The following is a 21,746-nucleotide window of genomic DNA, read 5'->3' as shown; positions in this document are numbered from 1 at the left end:
CATCTCCATGAAAGTTCATCCCGTGTTCCATGTCTCCCTGCTCAAACCGGTGTTTTCCTGCCCTCTAAACACTCCACCTCGTCTGGCTGATGGCGGCCCTGTGTACACTGTGCAGAGCAGTAATCTCAAACCGGTTCCACATAGGGCCGCAGTGGGTCCTGGTTTTTGTTCCAACCGATCCAGTGCTGACATTTTAACCAATCAGGTGTCTTTAAAATAAGTAGCACCTGAATCTAATTAACTGATTGCACTTGCAAAAGGTATCCTTGTTGAGTTGGAATGAAAACCTGCACCCACTGCGGCCCTTTGAGGACCGGTTTGAGACCACTGGTGCAGAGCATTCATGACTCCCATAGGCGGGGTAGGAGTTACTATATCTGACTGGGAGGGGTATGACCCTGAGGAACGTTCCTAGATCCAGCGTTCCTGGATCGTTGCCTTCATTGATGTGTTTACCTTTCAAGCAGCTGATTAAACCAAAAAGGCAGGGCAGTACCAACACTCCTGCAGCAGATTGGTGAATCCGCTATTTAAGAACACCTGCCACAATCAGACGATTGTTGGAGTATTGTTTGCGTTGCCTACCCTTTTGCTTGCCCAACAAACACTTCGCTGAAATTTCACGGCGACTTTTGATGTTTCATTTTTAGGTTTTGTACTATGAAAGTCGTAGTTTATTTACCGATTCAGCCGTGCTGTTTTTGTTTTACTTAGCCCCTTGGTGTTACTCGTTGACTCAGTTGCAGTTTTTGGGTACTCAAGTTTTTTTTTTGGCAATAATGTTTTGTTAATAAACATTACTTTGTAAATATGGATTCCTGTCCTATGTCATGTATGGATCCACTTTACAATGGCTTGCGTTCAGCTTCAGCTTCACGTTGTTGTAAATGATAACAACGTGAAGCTGGGTTGCCACCTCTCATCCGTCCGGACGCTCAGAACCGGCTTGCCCCAAGGCTGTGTGCTGAGTCCACTACTCTACTCGCTCTACACACACGACTTCAGTCCCACGCACCCTGAAAACAACATTGTGCATTTTGCGGATTATACAACAGTAGTGGGGATGACCTCAAGGGAAAATGAGATAGCCCACAGAGATGAGGTCCTTAGACGAAGCCAGAGAACTCATCGTGGACTTCAGACGGAACAGGGCCACTCTGCTCTGCTGATCTCACTTGGACTACTAACATATTTGTTGATTATTCATTTGTTGTTTTTATTTGTGCACTTTGTGGTGTTAGCTTTAAATCTCATTATACTTTTATAAAGACAATAAAAGTATTCACTTCAATTTGATTCAATGGAAGCCTAAGTAGAAACTTTTACAAGTAGAGGTACTACTTTAATTAGAACTAAATATAAAAAAAACACTTTTCCATAACAACTAAAAATGTGATAGTTTCACGCATTTATTGGTCTTTTTATTTAAAAAAAACTATTTTATATTTCTCCTGGTCTATGAATGTCTAGGTAGAACCCTCTTGGAGAAACTGTTTCTTCAACAGCAGGAGGAAGAGCCAGAAGAAGCTGAGAGACTATGCTCCAAAATATTAGCAATGGGTCTTCTTCTTCCTTTCACGGACTGCTTCAAACAACAGCTAGGAGCAACAAATATGACCTCTACAAGATCACCTAAGTTTAATGTATGTAGCTAAAGCTGTAAGGCTACAATCACAGGGGTTACTCTCCCTCGATTTACAGGCAATACTGGTGCCTGTTGTTAGCTGGGTACGGTGCAAGTGCCGCCCTCAACCCTTGTGAGGATGAGCGGTTCAGAAAATGAATGAATGAATGTTGTAGAATGATACTGATTTTATTGTCTTATTCATAATTTGATTAAAATTAGTACATATAAAGTCCACATTTGCCTATGTTTATATTACTCTTCATTCCTAATTCCATTTGTTAATTACTGTGATAAAGTAAGGCTAGAATAACATTTATTGGAATTGTGTGCATACATACAGTTGTGGTCAAAAGTTAACATTTGTGAAGAACAATGTCATGGCTTACTTGAGTTTCCAGTTATTTCTACAACTCAGATTTTTCTCTGATAGAGTGATTGGAATAGATACTTCTTGTCACAAAAAACATTCATGAAGTTTGGTTCTTTTATGACTTTATTATGGGTGAACAGAAAAAAAAGTGATCAAATCTGCTGGGTCAAACAGAAGGGCTAATATTTGTAACATGTTCCGCGGCCATTTTCACTTCAATCAGGCGCGTTGGTAACCATCCATAAGCTTTTGAAAAGCTTCTGGTTGGATCGTTGACCACTCCTCTTGACAGAATTGGTGCAGTTCAGTTAAATTTGATGGCTTTCTGACATGGACTTGTTTTTTTTTTTCAGCAGTGTCCACAAATTCTCAATTGGATTTAAGTCAAGACTTTGGGAAGGCCATTTGAAAATCCTAATTTTAGCCAGATTTGGCCATTCCATTACCAATTTTGATGTGTGTTTGGGGTCATTGTCATGTTGGAACACCCAACTGTGCCCAAGACCCAATCTTTGGGCGGATTACTTTAGATTATCTTGTAGAAATTGAAGGTAATCCTCCTTCTTCATTATCCAATTTACTTTCTGTAAAGCACCAGTTCCATTGGCAGCAAACAGCCCCACATCATAATACTACCACCATCCTTGACGGTAGGCATGGTGTACTTGCTGTTAAAGGGTCCCCCGTTTTCTCACATATTGCTGGGCATTGTTGCTTGATAGCTTGATTTTTGTTTTGTCTAACCATAGAACTTTCCTACAGAATGTCTTCTCTTTGTCCATGTGATCAGTAGCAAACTTCAATCGAGCCTTAAGGTGCCGCTTTTGGAGCAAGGGCTTCCTTCTTGCACGCCAGCCTCTCAGTCCATGGAGATGCAAAACACGCTTGACTGTGGACACTGACACTTGTGTTCCAGCAGCTTCTTGGCAGATCTGCTTTTTGGTGATTCTCAGTTGAATCTTCACGGTTCCTTAAAACGTTTCTCTCAGAAGCAGGTGATAGCTTGTGTTTTCTTCCTGATTGTGGCAGTGACAAAACAGTGCCATGCACTTTAAGCTTACAAACATTTTTTTGCACTGTTCCTCTTGGGACCTGCAGCTGCTTTGAAATGGCTCCAAGTGACTTTCCTGACTTGTTCCTTCGCTTTTTCAGATCCATGCTGATCTCCTTTGACTTTCCCATTGTAGCGTTTGTGGGCGTTAGCATCCAACTAGGCCTATTTAAATGGTCTCAGAGAAGTTACCAGCTGCAGTCACTCATAATCACTCACAAGAATTTAAGAGGCCATCCTATGAAGCTCATTCCACTGACACAACTTTCTAAGCCACTAAAATTGCTACCAAAATTGCTACCAAAATTGCTACCAAAATTGCTAATTTGTGTTGCTGTATTTATTTTTTGACCCAGCAGATTTGATCACTTTTTCTGTTCACCCATAATTAAGTTATGTAAGAACCAAACTTCATGAATGTTTTTTGTGACAAAGAAGTCTCTGTTACAATTACTATCAGAGAAGAATCAGAGTTGTAGAAATAACTGAAAACTCAAGAGAGCCATGACATTATGTTCTTCACAAGTGTATGTAAACTTTTGATCACAACTGTATATATACACATGTGTATATGCACACACACACATTTTGACTTCATTATAATGAAAAATAATTTGTTTCCTCAGCAAGATCAGCTGTATACATGGGCTGCTGTTACCCAGCCAGCCATTACCCTTGATCCTCTCGATCAGAAGCAAAAACATCATCTTAAACATTACAAACCTTGTGGGGAAAGCACTGAAGTCAAAGCCCCATATTCTGGTGAGATCAACTCTTTGTACTGTATGTAGTATCTATATGCGAGATGAAACTAATATAACATTTCTTCCGGGAATGAGTAATCCAATGCATTAACTTTCTTTTAAAGCTTATTAACATCACTGTGTTACTCTTCTGCTGTAAGACTGACCATCACATGGACAGAGGAGAGGCTTTACTGACGATTCCAATTTCATAAAAGTCAATAGCAGATAGTTACTGAAGTTGTACTGGTGTATTCTCCTGTCTTGGGTGCGGGCAGCGTGTGACCGATTGCCAATCAGTGATGGTTTTATTGCGAGTTCCCGTAATTGTCCATCTCTATGTGTGACTGACAATTGACCAGCGATTAGTATAGGGTGTAGTCTGTCTTTCACCGACAGTCAGCTGGGATAGGCTCCAGCACCCTGTTACCCATTGAAGGATAAGGATATGTGTTGAAAATGACTGAATAAATTAATTGTAATAATTTGAACGACAGAATGAACAACTTGACACAGATTACTAAACAGGGCATTTCCTCGCAATATATGCAACAAAGCTAATGGCTCACGAATAATGAAATGAATTATGTGCATGCAACACACAAGTACTAGAATTGAAGGCACACAATGTGTATGAATAGGTTCATTAATGTGTGCTGTCCCTAATTAAATAAATCAAACTCAAACTCAACCTCAAGAAACAATTTTACCTCTTAAATCGTAAATAAAAAGTTGAAAAAAAGGAACAGTATAGATCACACCCGGGAAAGTAAATCATGACTGATGACTTTCTGTTTTGGGATCAAATTATGTATATTAAATTTCCTGATTTTACCCCTTTTTAATCAATAATTATAATTTTTTAATCAATTATTCCTGTTTTTATTTAAAAAATAATTTAGTAAATATATATATATATATATATATATATATATATATATATATATATATATATATATATATATATATATATATATATATATATATATATATATATATATATATATATATATATATATATATATATATATATCTATCTATATATATATATATATATATATATATATATATATATATATATATATATATATATATATATATATATATATATATATATATATATATATATATATATATATATATATATATATATATATATATATATATATATATATATATATATATATATATATATATATATATATATATATATATATATATATATATATATATATATATATATATATATATATATATATATATATATATATATATATATATATATATATATATATATATATATATATATATATATATATATATATATATATATATATATATATATATATATATATATATATATATATATATATATATATCTGACGGTTTGGAAATGTGTGATAGAGCGTCAAGCTTAGGAGAAAGTAGGAGAAAGTAAAATCAAACCCACTGAAAAAAATGGCTCAGCTGGCTTGACAAGTCTCTGGGCTACCTTGATAGTTTTTAAATTAGTAATTCTTAACCTGGGTTCAATCGAACCCTAGGGTTCGATGAGTCGGTCTCAGGGGTTCGTGGAACCTTTGCTGCGGATGTCAAGATACAACGACTCATCGTGTCTATTCACGATTACATTCCCCAATTAACCATCATTGGCTGCAGATGATCACATGACATTGCTTTGCCAATCAGTGCTGCGAGGAATTTATATATCTTGAATTGAAAAATTTATATTTTATTTTACACAAGCAGGGAGGCCCGATGGATAATCATTGCGCAATTAAAAAAAATATCTTTTGAAAAATGGAATTTTTAACAAATAAGAGATTGAGTTTTGCTCACTTAGAGAAATTGAAGAAATGCAATCACTCGTCTATTAGGATCCGACAGCCGTTTCTGGCCACCAAAAAGAATTAAAATTGTCTCTACATTCCATGGTTTGGACAAACGCAGTGAGAATATCTTAGCATACATACATACACTCACACACCCATAAATCCCACTTTCTAAAGATTATAGACTAAATTAGAGTTTGGTGAATGCGCATATTAAAATAATGGGATTCGTTAGCTCCAACAAGGTTAAGAACCACCGTTATAAATGTTAATGGTTGATCTAGAACACAAATAAGTAATTGGGTCCTACCAGATGATGCCGCCACTCCTCTAGGGCAAGCTTAAGAGCCAGCAATTTGCGGTCCCCAATGCCGTAAGTGTATTTGGCCTCAGTCAGCCTACAGGAAAAGAAGGGGCAAAGGGTACATCTTCCCATCCTCCAGTCTGCAGTTATTTCCGAGTTGTCCACCTCCACAAAAAACTGTAGGTCAGGTTCTGATGTAAAATGGGCCTTTATCTCTAAAAGAGGCTTCTGCTGCCTCTGACCAATGAAAAGGGGACTTTGAGTGATGAGGGGCAGAAATCCCAAAAAGCTCTGTAGCTCCTTCCTTCAGGCCTGGGCCATTGAGCAATGGTCGCCTTCATAGGGTCCATCCGGAGTTCCCTGTCGGCCACGATGAACTTGAGGAAGGTGGTCTGTGGAACTCGCATTACTCTACCTTCCCGTACAGGCAGTTCTCCAAAAGACATTACAGCACCTGTCACAGAAGTTGCTTGTGCTCCGTAGGGTACGTGAAAAAATAAAAATGTCGGTCAGATAAACAAACGTGAATTGATGCGACATGTCTCGAAAGACATCATTGATGAGCGTCTGGAACACTGCTGGTGCATTGCAGAGACCGATAGGCATCACAAGATACCAGTGGCGGTCTGTGCATTTTCTCGTAGCGCCTTCAACGAATCAAATCACGTATTTTTGTTGCTGTCTTTTGGTCGCGGTCTTTTGGTAGCCCGGACAGCGACAACGGGCTACCAAAGGACAGGCGACCAAAAGACCGGTGACAAAACAAGGTAATACAACACGGTCTACACATCAAAGAAGCCAACAATGGCCATGAGCAGTTTCACTGAGCCGACGTGTCAATGTATAAGAGTTTGTATGTACATGTGCTGTCCCTTTAAGAAGCTACACCAGTCAGGGTCTTAACAGGTTAACCGAAAATGGGATAAAATCCACTTCCTAGCAGCCTTTAGTGATTAAATACAAACACTGGAGCTTTTCTGATATCAGAACATGGTCCACAATTGAAATATTATTTAGGGATAAAGCCATAATTTACTCACCCAATATCATTTTTAACAATACACAATATCCATCCTCCTTTCTTCCTTCTTTTATATCGCCATTGAAGCTAATGCTGATGATGTCGGACCTGTTCTGTCATATTTCTGGTAAAGTCCGCCTTGAAAATACTTTAAATCAACACAACAATATATTTACTTGTGCAGCTAGCTCCAGATACTGTTTGGTAGCTGTGGCTAATCACTACCCAATCATAGTTGGTGAAAGTGATGACGTATCCCTACGCCTGCGAGACGGCATTGTGCTGTTGCCAACTCGAAATCTGATTGGTTAGAGCAACAGTCTTATCGACGCTTGTTTAATGCAACAGAGCCTGCAGAACTGATTGTGAAGGCCTTGAGGCAGATTTCTGACTCTGGTAACAAATAATGGCTGAAATGTGATTGGTTAAATGCTTCAATATGAAAACACACATCTGGAAGCAGTGCAACCAGGGGAGAACGCAATGAAAGGAAGCTAACAGACAATTTGGAATTACTTAAGTATTGATGGACAAAATATAATAATACATGATTCAGATATTTCTTAGGCCGGCAGAGAAGGCCTTGAAGGCCCCGATGGCCCGCCACTGCCAGATACCAGTGACGGTCAGTGCATTTCTTAGTGACGCCTTCATCAAAAATGGTTTTATGGCTATAAAACTTTTACGGCATCTACAGCTGCGCCAATAATCAATAAATACCTCATATAATTGAAATATCATTTATAAATATACAAATATTTTACTCACCAAAAATCATTTTTAACCGTACACAATATCCATTCCCCTTTCTTTTTTCCTTCTTTCCTATCGCCATCGAAGCTAATGCTGAAGGTCGAGCTTGTCCTATTAAATTTCTTGCATACGTTTTTATTCGTTTTCGTGCTAAAAATGTTTGTTCCGGGTTGTGAAAGGCTTGCTTGCTTTGGGGTTGTCCGTCTTAATGATATCCAGCTTTTGTTTTCTTGAAAAGTCTGTCTTGAAAATGGCTTTAAATCAACACAACAATATATTTGCTTGTGCAGCTCGCTCCAGATACAGTTTGGTAGCTCTGGCTAGTCCACTCTAGTGAAAGCGATGACTTATCCCTACGCCTGCGAGAAGGCAATGACATATCCCTACACCTGCGAGAAGGCATTGTGGTGTTGCCAACTCGAAAACCGATTGGTTAAAGCAACAGCCTTATCGATGCTTGTTTAATGCAGCATAGCCTGCTGAACTGATTGTGAGGGCCTTGGGGAAGATTTCTGACCCCGGCTACAAATAATGGCTGAAATGTGATTGGTTAAATGCTTCAATACGAAAACACACATCTGGAAGCAGTGCAACCAGGGGGATAAGCAATGAAAGCAACCTAACAAACATTTGGAATTATTTAATAAGTATTCATGGATAAAATATTATTAACATCAGTCTGTGATTCAGATGTCTTAGGCCAGCAGAGAAAGCCTTGAAGGCCCTGACGGCACACCACTACCAGATACTCATAATGTCCCAATGGGGTCTTCCGTTCATCCCCCTCCCAAATGTGGATCAGAAGGTAAATGATAAGTAAATGGTACCTGTTCTTGATGGTGATGTTGTTTAGGCCATGGTAGTCGTCATAGGGGCGCAGCAAGCCGTCCTTTTCCACAAAGAAGAATCCTGCCCCAATTAAAGAAATAAATACAATCAGACATAGGCATTGTCGTCATCATTGACTTGACAAAAAGCCTAATTGTCATCATGCCCAGCTGCGTATGACGAAATTGGTAGTGCTTCTCCACAAGTGCGCCCTCCCATGCAAGGCCCAATAAATGACAATTTCAGACTCGTTAGCACTCCGCCACAATGGATGCATCGCATCACCCCCTGAGCGCAACCAAATCCGGGTGACTGCAAGTTTGCCTCGCTGATGCCAACAAGAATAAAATGGATCATTTACTTCTCACTGTCTTCTCACTTACCTTCAGTCAGTCAGTCAGTAGAAGGATCTGCCTTCTACTGGCTGACTGAAGGTAAGTGATCCATTTTATTGGGGAGGATGATAACGAGATGACTGCTGCTAGTATGTCAGAGATGTAATGCTGCAGTGCCTCTCGCTCAAGCTTGGAGATGTTGTAGAGACGGCCCCTCAGAAGAGTGGCACCAGGCAAGGAATGAAGGGCACAATCAGAGGGGCAATGCAGAGAAAATGTCTTTGCTGGGTCCTTGCTAAAGACTTGTGCAAGATCATGATGACAGTCCGGCACCGTGGCCAGTCTCGTGCGTCTGGCCCTCCCAGGAGAGAGAGGCCAGCGGCAGAAGACAAGAGGAGGATCCCCCAGTGGCGAGGCTCACCAACACCTCTCTCGCTCATGGTGAGCTCTCCTTTGCTGGTCGAAACAGACACACACGTACGGGATGACCTCTCTCATCGCAGTAAAAGCACAAAGCCGAGTTAAGACGACGACAACGTTCTTCCTCAGAAAGCCAGCAGTGACTCAGTTGCATAGGCTCTGACGTCGTAGCAGGGGCAAAGTCACAGCAGCTGGAGGAGACGTAAGGAATGGCCGCTGCAAACAGTATTTGGGCTTTACATGCAAGTTCTCACGATGCTGTCTTCAGTGTTCTCGGAGTCGACCGTCAATGCTTATAGCCTAACTCACGAGCGCATCCAGTGAGACACGCTCGTCTCGGCATGCCAACTTGTCCTTTTGGGACTTGTTAGGTTCATTAATAATTACCTTCGTCCGTAATTATCAATAACTGCAGGCAGACATCTTATTCAATTATTGACATTTAATTAAATAGAAATGGATACAACAGATAAAAGCCTCCGAAGGGGAGCGTTACAGCAAGTGTCACCTTACAACTTCCAAACGTCTCCTCGAATAGACGTTTTCGTACGCTTCTTATTGCCATGAATCAAAACAATTTACAGAGTTGTTGATCATTCCATCACGTATGAGTAAAAACAACATCTGGGACTACAATAACAATCAAAGTATTTTACCAATAACAAAAACAGGAGACTAGACCTAACAACATTTAGATTAGAGTAATTATACAACTTCCTTGACCTAAGAATCATATAATATAATCATAATCATATAATGGTTACATACAGAAAAACCCGAAGTGCACGGTTTTCATAACGATAACAACATTCTTGTTATTGGCCGAATAGCCCTGGCCTCGTCACCAAGGGCCCACCAAATCTCAAGGACCCAGATTGGGTGGATTGTTTGTATAACCATCCTGGAACAGGCCGTCCAGGTTAAAGATGACTTGGCAATACTCGTGACCTCGCAACACTTTGAAAATAGAAAGAGAATGATTTAAACAAAGAAAGGAATTAATACAGAGAATAGAAAGAGAATGATTTAACAAAGAAATGAATTAATACGACTATTATAAAAGTAATACAGAATAAACCCAACAGGACTCGCTTCCGGGAAGGCAACGTCGTTGAACCCACTCTCAGCGGTGAGGGTATGGAACATGACTGTATATTCCGCCATGCTTTGGACGCCCTGGCGGAGACAAATCAAGCATCTCGCTGCTTCCCTTCTACGCACTGGGTGATTGAACACTCTCTGCAGGCACGAAGAGCAAATATTCGAGCCTCTCTCCCACTCGACAGAGTTTCACCGCGAAGACGGCCAATGACGTAGGCGATCATTGTCCGGGCCGTGCTATATGTGAGGCCCTGTTGCTCAAATTCCAGGCTGCATTGGACGAGGAAAGCCTGGCATGCTGCAAGGTCAACATAATACGGGGCGGGCAGCGGGATTACGGGTTCGCAGAGCAGCGGTGACGGGGTTACCTTATGAGCTGGCGATATTGGGGTTGGTTCTGTCCGTTGTGCATGAGGCAATGAAGTGAATTGTGTCTGCACTGACCGCAGCGTCTGCAAGATTTTAGATACCTCGGTCAGAAGAAATTGGATAACCAAAACTGTGTTGATCCATGAATGGTGCTGGTTGACTTGCGGGTGTTCGGTCTGCTACTGCGGGGTCCATGTATTGGTTGGGTCATGCTGTCACGGCCGTGGGCAGACGGCCGTGAAGCAGGCAAATGCACACGGGCAGGATGAAGAGCTTTCTGTTTATTTAGAGTGTCAGACGGAGGTACAAGCAGAGAAGCGTAGTGGAGTCCTCGTGCATAGCGTGGAGATCGATAGCTGAGAGCTCAGTCGAAGGGTCCCAAGCAAAGGTGCAATATGCGTAATCATGTTCGTGGTCATGAGCGTAGTCAAGGTCCTAGGAACAAATCAAGAGGTCTGAAATCAGGTGAGGCAAACAAGGAGGTGGCCCAAGAGGGTACTTTACATTGAACTGATAAAGCTGTGGGTGGCTCAAATAGCTCCCTGGTGTCTGATGAGCTGCACTTGCTATTGCCCAGCCCATCAGGTGCTGGACCTGTGAATGGTTGAGAGGAGCAACCATCCACCGGTCTGGCCCTGGGTCTGACACCCTGCTACTTAATTTGCACACTTGAAGAGTCCTTTCACTAAATGTTTTCATGATTTCTGCTTTAGGTTGAGTTGAATTCTTGGTTGAATACCTACATATATAATGTGGATTCTTCATATCCACATGAAGCTTTTACAATGTTATCTGGCATCTGATACATTTGTTGATTGTACTTAATTATTCCTGTCTTAACTGATAATGTCTTAATCTCTTCAGAACATCTTAACCTGGATTTGAAGCAGCAACCAAATGAAAACCAACATTTTCAGGTAAGTAACTGATATTTACTGGCACGTGTATTGTTACTACTCTCAGGAACTTCTCACCACCATATTTGGTAGGTATTGGTCTTGTCTCAGGCTCGGAATAGCTGGCGCTGAAGATTTGGGAGTTTCTGTCAAGACTTGGTCTCAACTGCTATTTCTAAATGTCATTATGTCACTATAAATTTAGGAAAAGCATTTGGTAAAACAAAAACAACCCAAAAAAATTGTCGGGTGACCAGCATCTGACCAGTCGAGCAAATTATGCTAAAACTGACATATTAAAATGTTCTCCAATTTTTTAATTTTTCTTTTTTTATGTTGATGATTGCCGCCTCGTGGTATAGAAGTTCACAGGCCTGACTTCGGTCCGGGCAAGCGCGGGCTCGATTCCCGCGGGTGGTGATATGAATAGTGTGGATGGTCGTTTGACTTACAGTGTGTCCTACGACTGAGTGGCGACCAGCCTAGGGTGTAGTTGATGAATACTTTGATTTGTTTAAAGTTTCTGCTACCCTCTGTTTGCAGGAGGAGGTTATGCTAAAAACCGTTAAACTAAAGGAAAAACAAGTCAATGTCATCCAACAACTGGAGCAAACGATTGAAGATCTCAGGACTAAGATTGCTGAATTGGAGCGGCACCCTCCTCTGCTTGATAGAGACATACAAACAGACAAGAGCTCAGGGGAAGGTTGCTTTTCAAGCACAGTGTGTGATGCTCATTTTCAGACTGAAACAACTCACTTAATGGGCTACTTTGAGGCCAAATCAGTCCAGACATCACCGATGGATGATAGATTTAAGTTTAAAGTGCCAAATGACGAGAAAGGTGGAATCAGTGGTTTACTAGAACTACCACTTGCACTTCTAAATGCATCATCTCATCCTTTGCTTGGAGATATCGCAGTCTATACACAGAAACCTAGCATAGAAATAGATTTAAATCCACCACCTCCTCATCTTCATGCTGGACATGCTCCACCCCCTCCTCCTCTACCTGTAGAACCTGTTCAACTCCCACCCCCTCCTCCTTTCCCTGTAGGACCTGTTAAACCCCCAACCCCTCCTACTCTTCCTGTAGGACTTGTTCAACCCCCAACCCCTCCTCCTCTCCCTGTAGGACCTGTCCAACCCCCACCACCTCCTCCTCTCCCTCTAGGACCTGTCCAACCCCCACCACCTCCTCCTCTCCCTGTGGTACCTTTTCAACCCTCTTTACCTCTCCCTGATGGGCATGCTCCACACCTTCCTTTTCCTCCTCCTGATAGATCTGCTCCACCACCTATTAATCATCCTTGTGGGCCACCTCCACACCAAGCTACTTCTCTCCCTGCTGGTATTGCTCCACCCCCACCTCCACCTCTCCCTGGTGGTATTGCTCCACCCCCACCTCCACCTCTCCCTGGTGGTATTGCTCCACCCCCACCTCCACCTCTCCCTGGTGGTATTGCTCCACCCCCACCTCCACCTCTCCCTGGTGGTATTCCTCCACCCCCACCTCCACCTCTCCCTGGTGTATTTGATTTACCACAACCAAATTATCTTCCTCCTAGTAGACCAAAACCACCTTCATCTCTCCACAGCAATGTTGCTCCACCCCCGCCGCCTCCATTCCCTAGGGGGACCAGTGCACTTCAACAACCCCCTCCTCCAACTGGAGCAATCAGCCTCTGTCCACCTCTGCTACGTGCACTAGGTTCCTTGCCACCTCCCCTGCCTCTGGGGCTATCTACTCTGGGTATCACCCAAGAGAATCCCCCTCGGAAAGCAGCAGTGGAGCCTCCCAAACCCATGAAGCCACTGTATTGGACCAGGATCCAATTGCACATGAAAAAGTAAATGATTATTGTGATTCTGGTGGATGTGAAAACAAATGACAATGCAAGCAAACACAGTGGAACCTTAAACATTCTATTTAGTGACACTGATATGTTGTTCCATTTATTTTGGGCCCTCCATGCAACATATACAGTAGAATAGAAAACATTGCAATAGTTTGGAAAAGCTTTTTGATAGGTTATGTGTAACAGGTCCGTCCTAACCATGAATACCTGTTATGCAATTAATGTTGATTATTGTCACAAATACAGGACAAAAATGAATGGAAAAGACGTGTTTTAGCATTGTATGAATCATCCAATCTCCCATTATTCTTCAAAACTGTTATTTATGTATCATCTCATGTCATTTTTTGAACCGCTTTATCCTCATTAGGGTTGCCGGGGGTGCTGGAGCCTATCCCAGCTAACTCTTGGCCAGAGGCGCCCTGAATCAGTGACCTTCCGATCGCATGGCACGAGATGGACAACGATGCACACTCACACCCATACCTAGGAACAATTTAGATTGTCCAATCAGCCTAGCATGCATGTCTTTGGAATGTGGGAGAAAACTGAGTACCTGGACCAGAACATGCAAACTCCACACAGACGTGACCTGGATATGGTTATTTATGTCTGTTCTTAATAGGTTCATAAATAATTACCCTTCCGATGTAATTATCAATCACTGCAGGCAGACATCTTATTCAATTGATGACATTTAATTAAATAGATTGCATCACTGATAATGACCTTAGAAGGGTAGATAGAGCAAAGCATCAAGACTTCATCTTGATCTCCAAAGTCTCTACCCGAACAGTAATTCGCGTACGGCTTTAAAGCCATGAATAAAAACAATTACTAGGTTATTGACCAGGGTAGATAGATCAAAGCATCAAGACTTCATCTTGATCTCCAAAGTCTCTACCCGAACAGTAATTCGCGTACGGCTTTAAAGCCATGAATAAAAACAATTACTAGGTTATTGATTAATCCAACATTCGTAAGCAAAAACAACATATGTAACTATAATAACAATCAAGGTATTTTAACAATAACAAAAGAGGAAACTAAAAACAAACTTCCTTTGGATTAAACAATCACGGCTTCATTTGACATAACAATTACATAACAATTACATGAAGAAGCCCGAAGTGTGTCACGATGTATGAACACTATGCGAGTGTTGCTGGAAGTGGCAGATATCCGTATCTGTTGGTAGCCTGAGTCCTTGCTGCAAACCCAGATCAACAGTCCTCGGAGCCTGATACTGGGTGAGATGTCAGATAAACAGTCCTTTTGAGAGAACTAGATGACTGGTTACGACCCCGAGCACTCTTCGAACAATTGGAAGAATGATCTAACAAATAAATGATTAAATACACACATATATAATAGTATTACAGAATAAACCCAACAGTTCTTCTATTCCTTTTTACATTGTTATTTTAACGTTCAATTCATTTTCAACAGGCAAACAACATTTATTAGGTCATTCAAATACATTCTCTTTCAATATTATTCTTATTCTTGAACATAACAAAATAATACTACATTCTTTTAAACCATGTTCTTACTTTACAGTAATACTTTCCAATATATTCATATTATTACAGTGCCCATTTTACTACAGTACCTACCATATTGTTGTGGCAAAGTCCACATTATAAATGTAGCTGGTTGCCCACGAAAGTTACATAGCAAAAAGAGATAGGGGCACTTGAGATACTAAGACAATGAACAGATTCAACTGAGTCATTTTACATAGTATTCCCAGCACAAAACAGTATCTTTACAAAAACATTACTCTTTTTTCTATTACAAAACGTACCAAAGAACTATGACAACACTAATACAAATTGTCAAGTGGAAGAACCTTCAAATAGTTTTTAACCATCAATCAATCATAATTTTCATTGTCTGTGAAAATCCAATGAAATTCGAAAAGAAGACAAAATTAAGTAATATAACTAACACAAAACACCATTATCGTAGAATCTAAAAATATATTATACACTTAGGATTTTTTGTGCTTCAACTACAATGTTTTGTAAGTAACCTGAAATACAGAATATGAATGAATGGACTAAAAAGAGGTGACGTTCGTGACAAAAATCATTCAATTAATGAATTAATTTGTATGCCAGTATTTGTCCCTACAAATCGTACAGCTCACGTTTCTCCATATGTCTGTTGGAGCAAAATTGGATTCAAAATGTGACGTCGAATATGATAACTAGTCAAGATTCGTTTATTCTTGATTTTTAGGCACATTTTGAGGTAATTTTGCTTTTGTTTTAGCATTTGGGAACAAATTACTCAGGTCTTGTTTTTTTTTTAATTTTTTTTTTTTACCTATTTTGACCCTGATTCGGTTAGCTCACAAAAATAACAAGAAAAGGCCAGTGAAATTAACCATTAATTGCCCCAATGTTCAGCAAGCTAGGAAAGAATGAAATTTGAAAAAACATGGTGAAAATGTCGGCCTCACAGCTCTGGGGTCCTGGGTTCAAATCCATGTCATGTCCATCTGTGTGGAGTTTGCATGTTCTCTTTGGACCTGCGTGGGTTTCCTTCGAGTACTCCGAGTTCCCCCCATATTCCAACAATATGCATGGTAGGCTGATTGAACACTCCAAATTGCCCCCAGGTATGGGTGGGAGAGTGCATGGTTGTCCGTCTCCTTATGCCCTGCAATCCACTGGCCACTGATTCTGGGTGTCCCCCGCCTCTGGTCCGGAGTCAACTGGGATAGGCTCCAGCACCCCCGGGACCGTATTGAGGATAAGGTGGTTCGGAAAATGAGATGAGAGATGAGACCTATTTGAGAGACTAAATTTGGGAGGATCCACGGTAAAACCAACTGTAGCCACCGATATGAATGGAATGCATTTTAAAGCAGGCATTTTACGTTAATATTTTATCATATTCATCAGGGAAATATCTTCTGCATCAGTGTGGGAGACAATAGAAGAGCCTGATGTGAATTTTGAGGAGTTTGTAGAGCTGTTTTCCAAAACTGCCGTCAAGGAGAAGAAGAAGCCACTCTCCGACACAATCACCAAGTCGAAAGCCAAACAGGTATACATTTCAATTTACTCCATAAAGGTCCAGTTTCCCCTAAAAGTGAGTACGCCACTCCAATATCCGCAATTTTTCATGCTATCTTCATGGGATAACACTGAAGAAGTTACACTTTGATGCAAAATAAATTGCCTGTGAAAAATGTATTATATTTTCAATATAATGGAAAACACAACATCCAATGTGTGAATTTCTGGTGACAGGGAACACCCCAAGAGAAAAATCACTAAATTGGGCCCAGATAATCAATATTTTATGCGGGCACCCTTATATTCCAGTAGTGCCTAAACCCTGATGATACAATACATTTCTGATATTATTTAAGATCTACAGGGACTACTTTACATTGTATGAAATTGTCATTTCTTCAGTGTGAAAAGATGTAATTAAGAAATTGCATAATTGAAAGGGACTCCCTTTTGAGAGATGCTGTGTAAACAGAGAAGTTTCAGAAGATACATTACAAACATTCTAAAGCGGGCGGCCCTGTGGTGAATGGTTAGCGCTTCGGCCTCACATCTCTCAAATAAAGGAGTTGCAGTTGAAGGAGAAACTAATCTGTGATCCAAGGGACATTGCTACAACTTTAAACGATTATTTTATAGACTGCGCTGCAAAACAGCCTAACATCAACCTGCACAATGGACTAAAGATTGAAATTATGCTTTATTAAATTAATCGAATTCAAACTCACACAGCATATAGTAATGATTTCTGACTCCAAGGTTGCCAAGCTCCTAAACAACAAACGGTCACAGGCAGTAGGAATCCTTATGTCCTCGCTACACCTTGATATGAAAGATATCCAGCATGGTGAGTTTGTTTGAATTTGTAATTGAATTATTATGATTTCAATTTGTATTCTCTTATATTTTCATGCAGCCATTTTGAACTTGGACAACACAGTAGTTGACCTGGAGACCCTTCAGGCACTTTATGAAAATGTAAGTAAGAGTAGTTTGCCTTTAATCCTTTTAAAGCATGATTTGTGTGTGTGTGTTAAGATTCTCTCGCTGTTTGTCCAAACCATATAACGTAGAGTTGAATTTTTTTTATGGTGGCCAGAAATGGCTGTCGGATCCTACTAGACAAGTGATTGAATTGACTAACCTTCTCTAAGTGTGTAAACCCAATATTTTATTTATTAAAGCTGAATGCAGAGTTGATGTATGAATTGTTGTTTTTACAAGATGTCGTCTGATTACTCGTCGGGTATTGATGACTTTCCAAGTCATTTGCAAACGTCATTTTTGGAAGAATTTCGACCAACAAGTTTGTAGATGAGATGAGACGTGGCGAGATGGGAACTTTGTTTCATCCCGTATTCACGAAAATTTCTTGGTTGTAGTAGCAAGATAGTAGCAAGCACAGACACAGAAGACATTGTAGACCTAGGTCAAAAAACATCATTCTCACCATGCTTCCCGTGTTCTCCAGGTGTGAAAGAGACCTGTACATCAGGTAGGTGGTAGCATCATCCACACCAATGCCTGGACGATAGGCGAACTGCAGAGGGCCCCGCTCTGCATTCATCAGGCGGCTGAGGCGATTGAGGATGATCCTCTCCAATGTCTTGACCGGGTGAGAGGTTAATGCTAACGGCCTGGTTTGGCTCCCTGGGGTTCGCACTCTTTGGAACTGGGACTACGTTGGAAGTTTTCCACAATGTGGGGACCTTCTGCAGACTGAGGCTGAGGTTGAAAATATGCAGAATCACTTTGCCAAGCTGATCCGCACACTCTATCAGTAGTCTGGAGCTGAGGCCGTCTGGACCGGTAGCCTTCCTTGCCTCGATCTTCTTTAGCTGTTTTATCACCTGATCGACAGTGATGCAGAGACCGGTGGAAGATGGGGAGGAAGAGGAGGAGGAGAATGAGGGGGGATATTTGCTTCTAGTCTGGGGGTCAAGGCAGTGGGGGCAGGGCTGAATCTGTTAAAAAACTGATTCAGTTAATTGGCCCACTCCATGTCTACAGACTCCGGTCTCTATCACTTTTGCCTCCATGGCCTGAGATGGTCCTCAAGCTCCTCCAGACCTCTTTGGTGTTGCCTCTCTGGAGTTGGTTCTCTCACTTCCTCCTGTAGATGTTTTTTCCCTTCCTTATCTCTCTCTCTTCATCTCCTTCTGGACCATTTCCAGACTCTCCTTCTCCCCTGACCTAAAAGCCTTCTTCTTGTTGTTCAGAAGGGCCCTTAGATCCCTGGTGACCCACGGCTTATTGTTGGAGTAACAACGGACCTTCATGGATGGTACAATGTTCTCAACCCAGAAGTTAATATAATCAGTGATGCAGTGGGTCAAGCTGTCGATGTCTTCCCCATGTGAGTTGCACAGCACCTCCCAGTCAGTCGTCTCGAAACAGTACCTCAGTACCATGCTGGTCTCTTTGGTCCATCTTTGTATGATCCTCGTGGTAGGTTTTATTTTCCTCACCATAGGGATGTAGGTGGGGATCAGATGGACCAGGTTGTGGCCTGAGCGGCCCAGTAGGGGCAGGGGGACTGAGTTGTATGCCTCCTTTGTGTTGGCATACAGCAGGTCCAGAATTTTTCGTTCCCTGGTGTGACACTTCACATACTGAGTGAAGATGGGGAGAGTAGAAGCCAAGGGAGAATGGGAAAATCACCAGAGATAAGAAGGAGAGCATCGGCCGAAGGAGGTATATCCGCAGTTATTACGATAACGTGTGAGAACTCCCGGAGGAAATAAAACGGCCTGATTCTAATAACTACTAGCTCGATATCCTGAGTGCAAAGTTGGTCCTTCACAGTAATATGCCGGGGACTGCACCATGTACTATTAATAAAAACAGCTAGTCCCCTACCTTTCTTCCTACCGCTACCCCTACCTCAGCATCTCTGTCCGCCCTCACCAGCTGAAAGCCATCCAAGGAGATGAGAGAGTCTGGTCTCAGCCAGGTCTCCGTGAAGCACATAATGCAGATTATCCGATATTGTCGTTGTTGTTTGGTAAGCGCCGTTAACTCTTCCATTTTATTGGGGAGAGATCTTACGTTCCCCATAATAATAGATGGAATGCTGGGTCTGAGCGTCACTTTCTCTCCTGACATTTTCGTCCAGCTCTGCATCCTCTTCTCTTCCTCTTTCACTCTGCGGGGATGTCCAGGTCCAGGGGAATCCAGGTGTTGCGTAGCGGTAACAGCTGATCCTTTGTGTAAAACAGCGTAGGCATGGCTGAGTGGGTTAAAAATGTAATGTCCAAAATTTGAAATTTGAATTTGAAAAGATAAAGTAAACTAATAGATCAAAGACTGCCTCTCGCACAGCTTGAGTCTTGGAGTAGAGTCTTGAAAGTAAAGTTTTAAAACATTAAAGTATCAAATATGAAATATAAAGTAAAGTAACAAGTAAAATCTTAAGAGACGATAAAACGTAAAAATAAAAGATAAAAAGCTGTAAAAACACAGAATACGAGTGAGGGTTTAGGGAGCTACTGCAACCAGCAGCCGCTTTGAACGGCACCTATGATGACATCATCTAACTCTTCAGGATGAGATACAGGCTGCTGTTTCTTTCTCTGGATATTTTTTTGTCAATTTTACCTGCTTTTGGTGTAAATAGTCACAAGACATCGGTAGATTTCTGTGCAAAACTCTGGAATGTCCTTCCAGGAATCAGGAGTTCCCGCCCAAGCTGTCCATGATGTCTTGGACTTGGGGATAGGCTGTCAGTTGAGATGTCTCTTCCTATTTAGGTCTCTATAGTCTATCCATAACCGAAGAGTTCCATCTTTTTTTCTGACACACACGACCGGCGCGGAGTATGATGAGCTTGACTCTCTTACCCAGCCCTGTCCTATTAAGTCATGGAGGTAACCCTTCATGTCATGGTATAATGGTCGGAGCACTGACATGTATGAACGCTTGACTGGCTCAGAGTCTTTGAGAGAGATAGTCATTTGCAATCTGTCCAAACAGCCAATGTCATTGTCTGAGATTCAGAAGGAGTGACACTCCTCTTTCAGCATTCTTTTGATGACCTTCCTCTGCTCCTCTGTCAGGTGACTTACATCTACAAGTGGGTCCCATTGTTCACCTGTATTGGATGGGGTGTGAATGCTGGTGTGGTTTACTGTAATTGGTGCTGGGGCTGGTTTAAAAATCTCAGCGGGTAGCGCAGTCCATTTTTTGTACCGTGCTCATTACAGTGCAGTAAGGGAATATGAGACGTCAATATGAGACATCAATTGTGATGACAGGGAAAACACCCTTTCTTACCCTGATCAAAGTTCCGGAGTTCCAGAAGTAGAAGTACCAGTTCATGTGATGATCAGGCAGGCTCTGATTTTGTAACAACTTGTCAGTTCTAAGACACACTGCAACATCATGTCAAAATGTAATGGTGAATATTCCGAATAACCAAAGAATCATGTCATTGAGGTCAGAAATGTAACCTTCTTCTGATTTAAATACTTTTCTAGTTGATGGTGGGACAGCGTATACTCCCACATTATATGGGGGCAACACAACAAGGATATACAAAATGAATTGGTTTCTCATGCAGCATTTTTTTACAGTAGTGTGAAATTGCTGCAATAAGGAAAAGTATGATTATAATTGAAAAGTAAAATTTAAGAGTGGTGGGAATGTGTTGCGTAAAAATGAATAAATGTGCGTGTGTTTATGAATTATTCTATTGTGTCCATAGAGTCATTCAGATATGTGTACTTGACAGAGAGCAGTGCCAGAGGAATTGGACAAGATTGAAAAACATATGAAATGCACTAAAGACAAGGAGAATGCTAAACCTATGGACAAACCTGAACAGTAAGTTGATGCCATGGTCCCGAGACATTAGAATTAAACATTAACCTGACTCTGGATTATTTTTTCTTACAGATTTCTATACCAGCTCTCACAGATCCCAAGCTTCTCTGGACGAGTCTTTTGCATTCTCTTCCAGGCTAGCTTTTCTGAGTGCATGACATCCTTGATGAAGAAATTGGATTCATTACTGAGTGTATGCAAGGTGAATTGATGTCTCTTTCAATTGATATTATATAAATAATAGAGATTTAGGATATATTTTTTTTAAATGTGCATGTCCACAAAAGTGCATATATATATATATATATATATATATATATATATATATATATATATATATATATATATATATATATATATATATATATATATATATATATATATATATAT

The 21,746-nt window shown here is 40.9% G+C and overlaps 1 protein-coding gene across 6 annotated transcripts in view; it reads left to right on the top strand.

The window, feature by feature from the left end:
* The window catches only part of fmn2b (formin 2b), a 46,128-nt gene that overhangs the window by 13,178 nt on the left and 11,204 nt on the right, over window positions 1-21,746 (top strand). For 4 of the 6 annotated variants that reach the window (XM_077738332.1, XM_077738333.1, XM_077738329.1 and 1 more), the window contains 9 exons: window positions 1,471-1,643; window positions 3,675-3,810; window positions 11,619-11,671; window positions 12,194-13,500; window positions 16,422-16,566; window positions 17,295-17,382; window positions 17,452-17,513; window positions 21,265-21,356; window positions 21,429-21,558. In XM_077738332.1, the coding sequence (XP_077594458.1) occupies window positions 1,471-1,643; window positions 3,675-3,810; window positions 11,619-11,671; window positions 12,194-13,500; window positions 16,422-16,566; window positions 17,295-17,382; window positions 17,452-17,513; window positions 21,265-21,356; window positions 21,429-21,558 (2,186 nt within the window). The remainder of the gene's footprint in view (window positions 1-1,470; window positions 1,644-3,674; window positions 3,811-11,618; window positions 11,672-12,193; window positions 13,501-16,421; window positions 16,567-17,294; window positions 17,383-17,451; window positions 17,514-21,264; window positions 21,357-21,428; window positions 21,559-21,746) is intronic. The other 2 variants (XM_077738331.1, XM_077738330.1) reach the window with 2 other exon arrangements.

This window comes from Stigmatopora nigra, chromosome 18, assembly GCF_051989575.1.
Source record: "Stigmatopora nigra isolate UIUO_SnigA chromosome 18, RoL_Snig_1.1, whole genome shotgun sequence".
NCBI classification, from domain to species: Eukaryota; Metazoa; Chordata; class Actinopteri; order Syngnathiformes; family Syngnathidae; genus Stigmatopora; species Stigmatopora nigra.
Note: the sequence above shows the minus strand (reverse complement) of the source record. Positions and strands in the feature narration are given on the sequence as shown.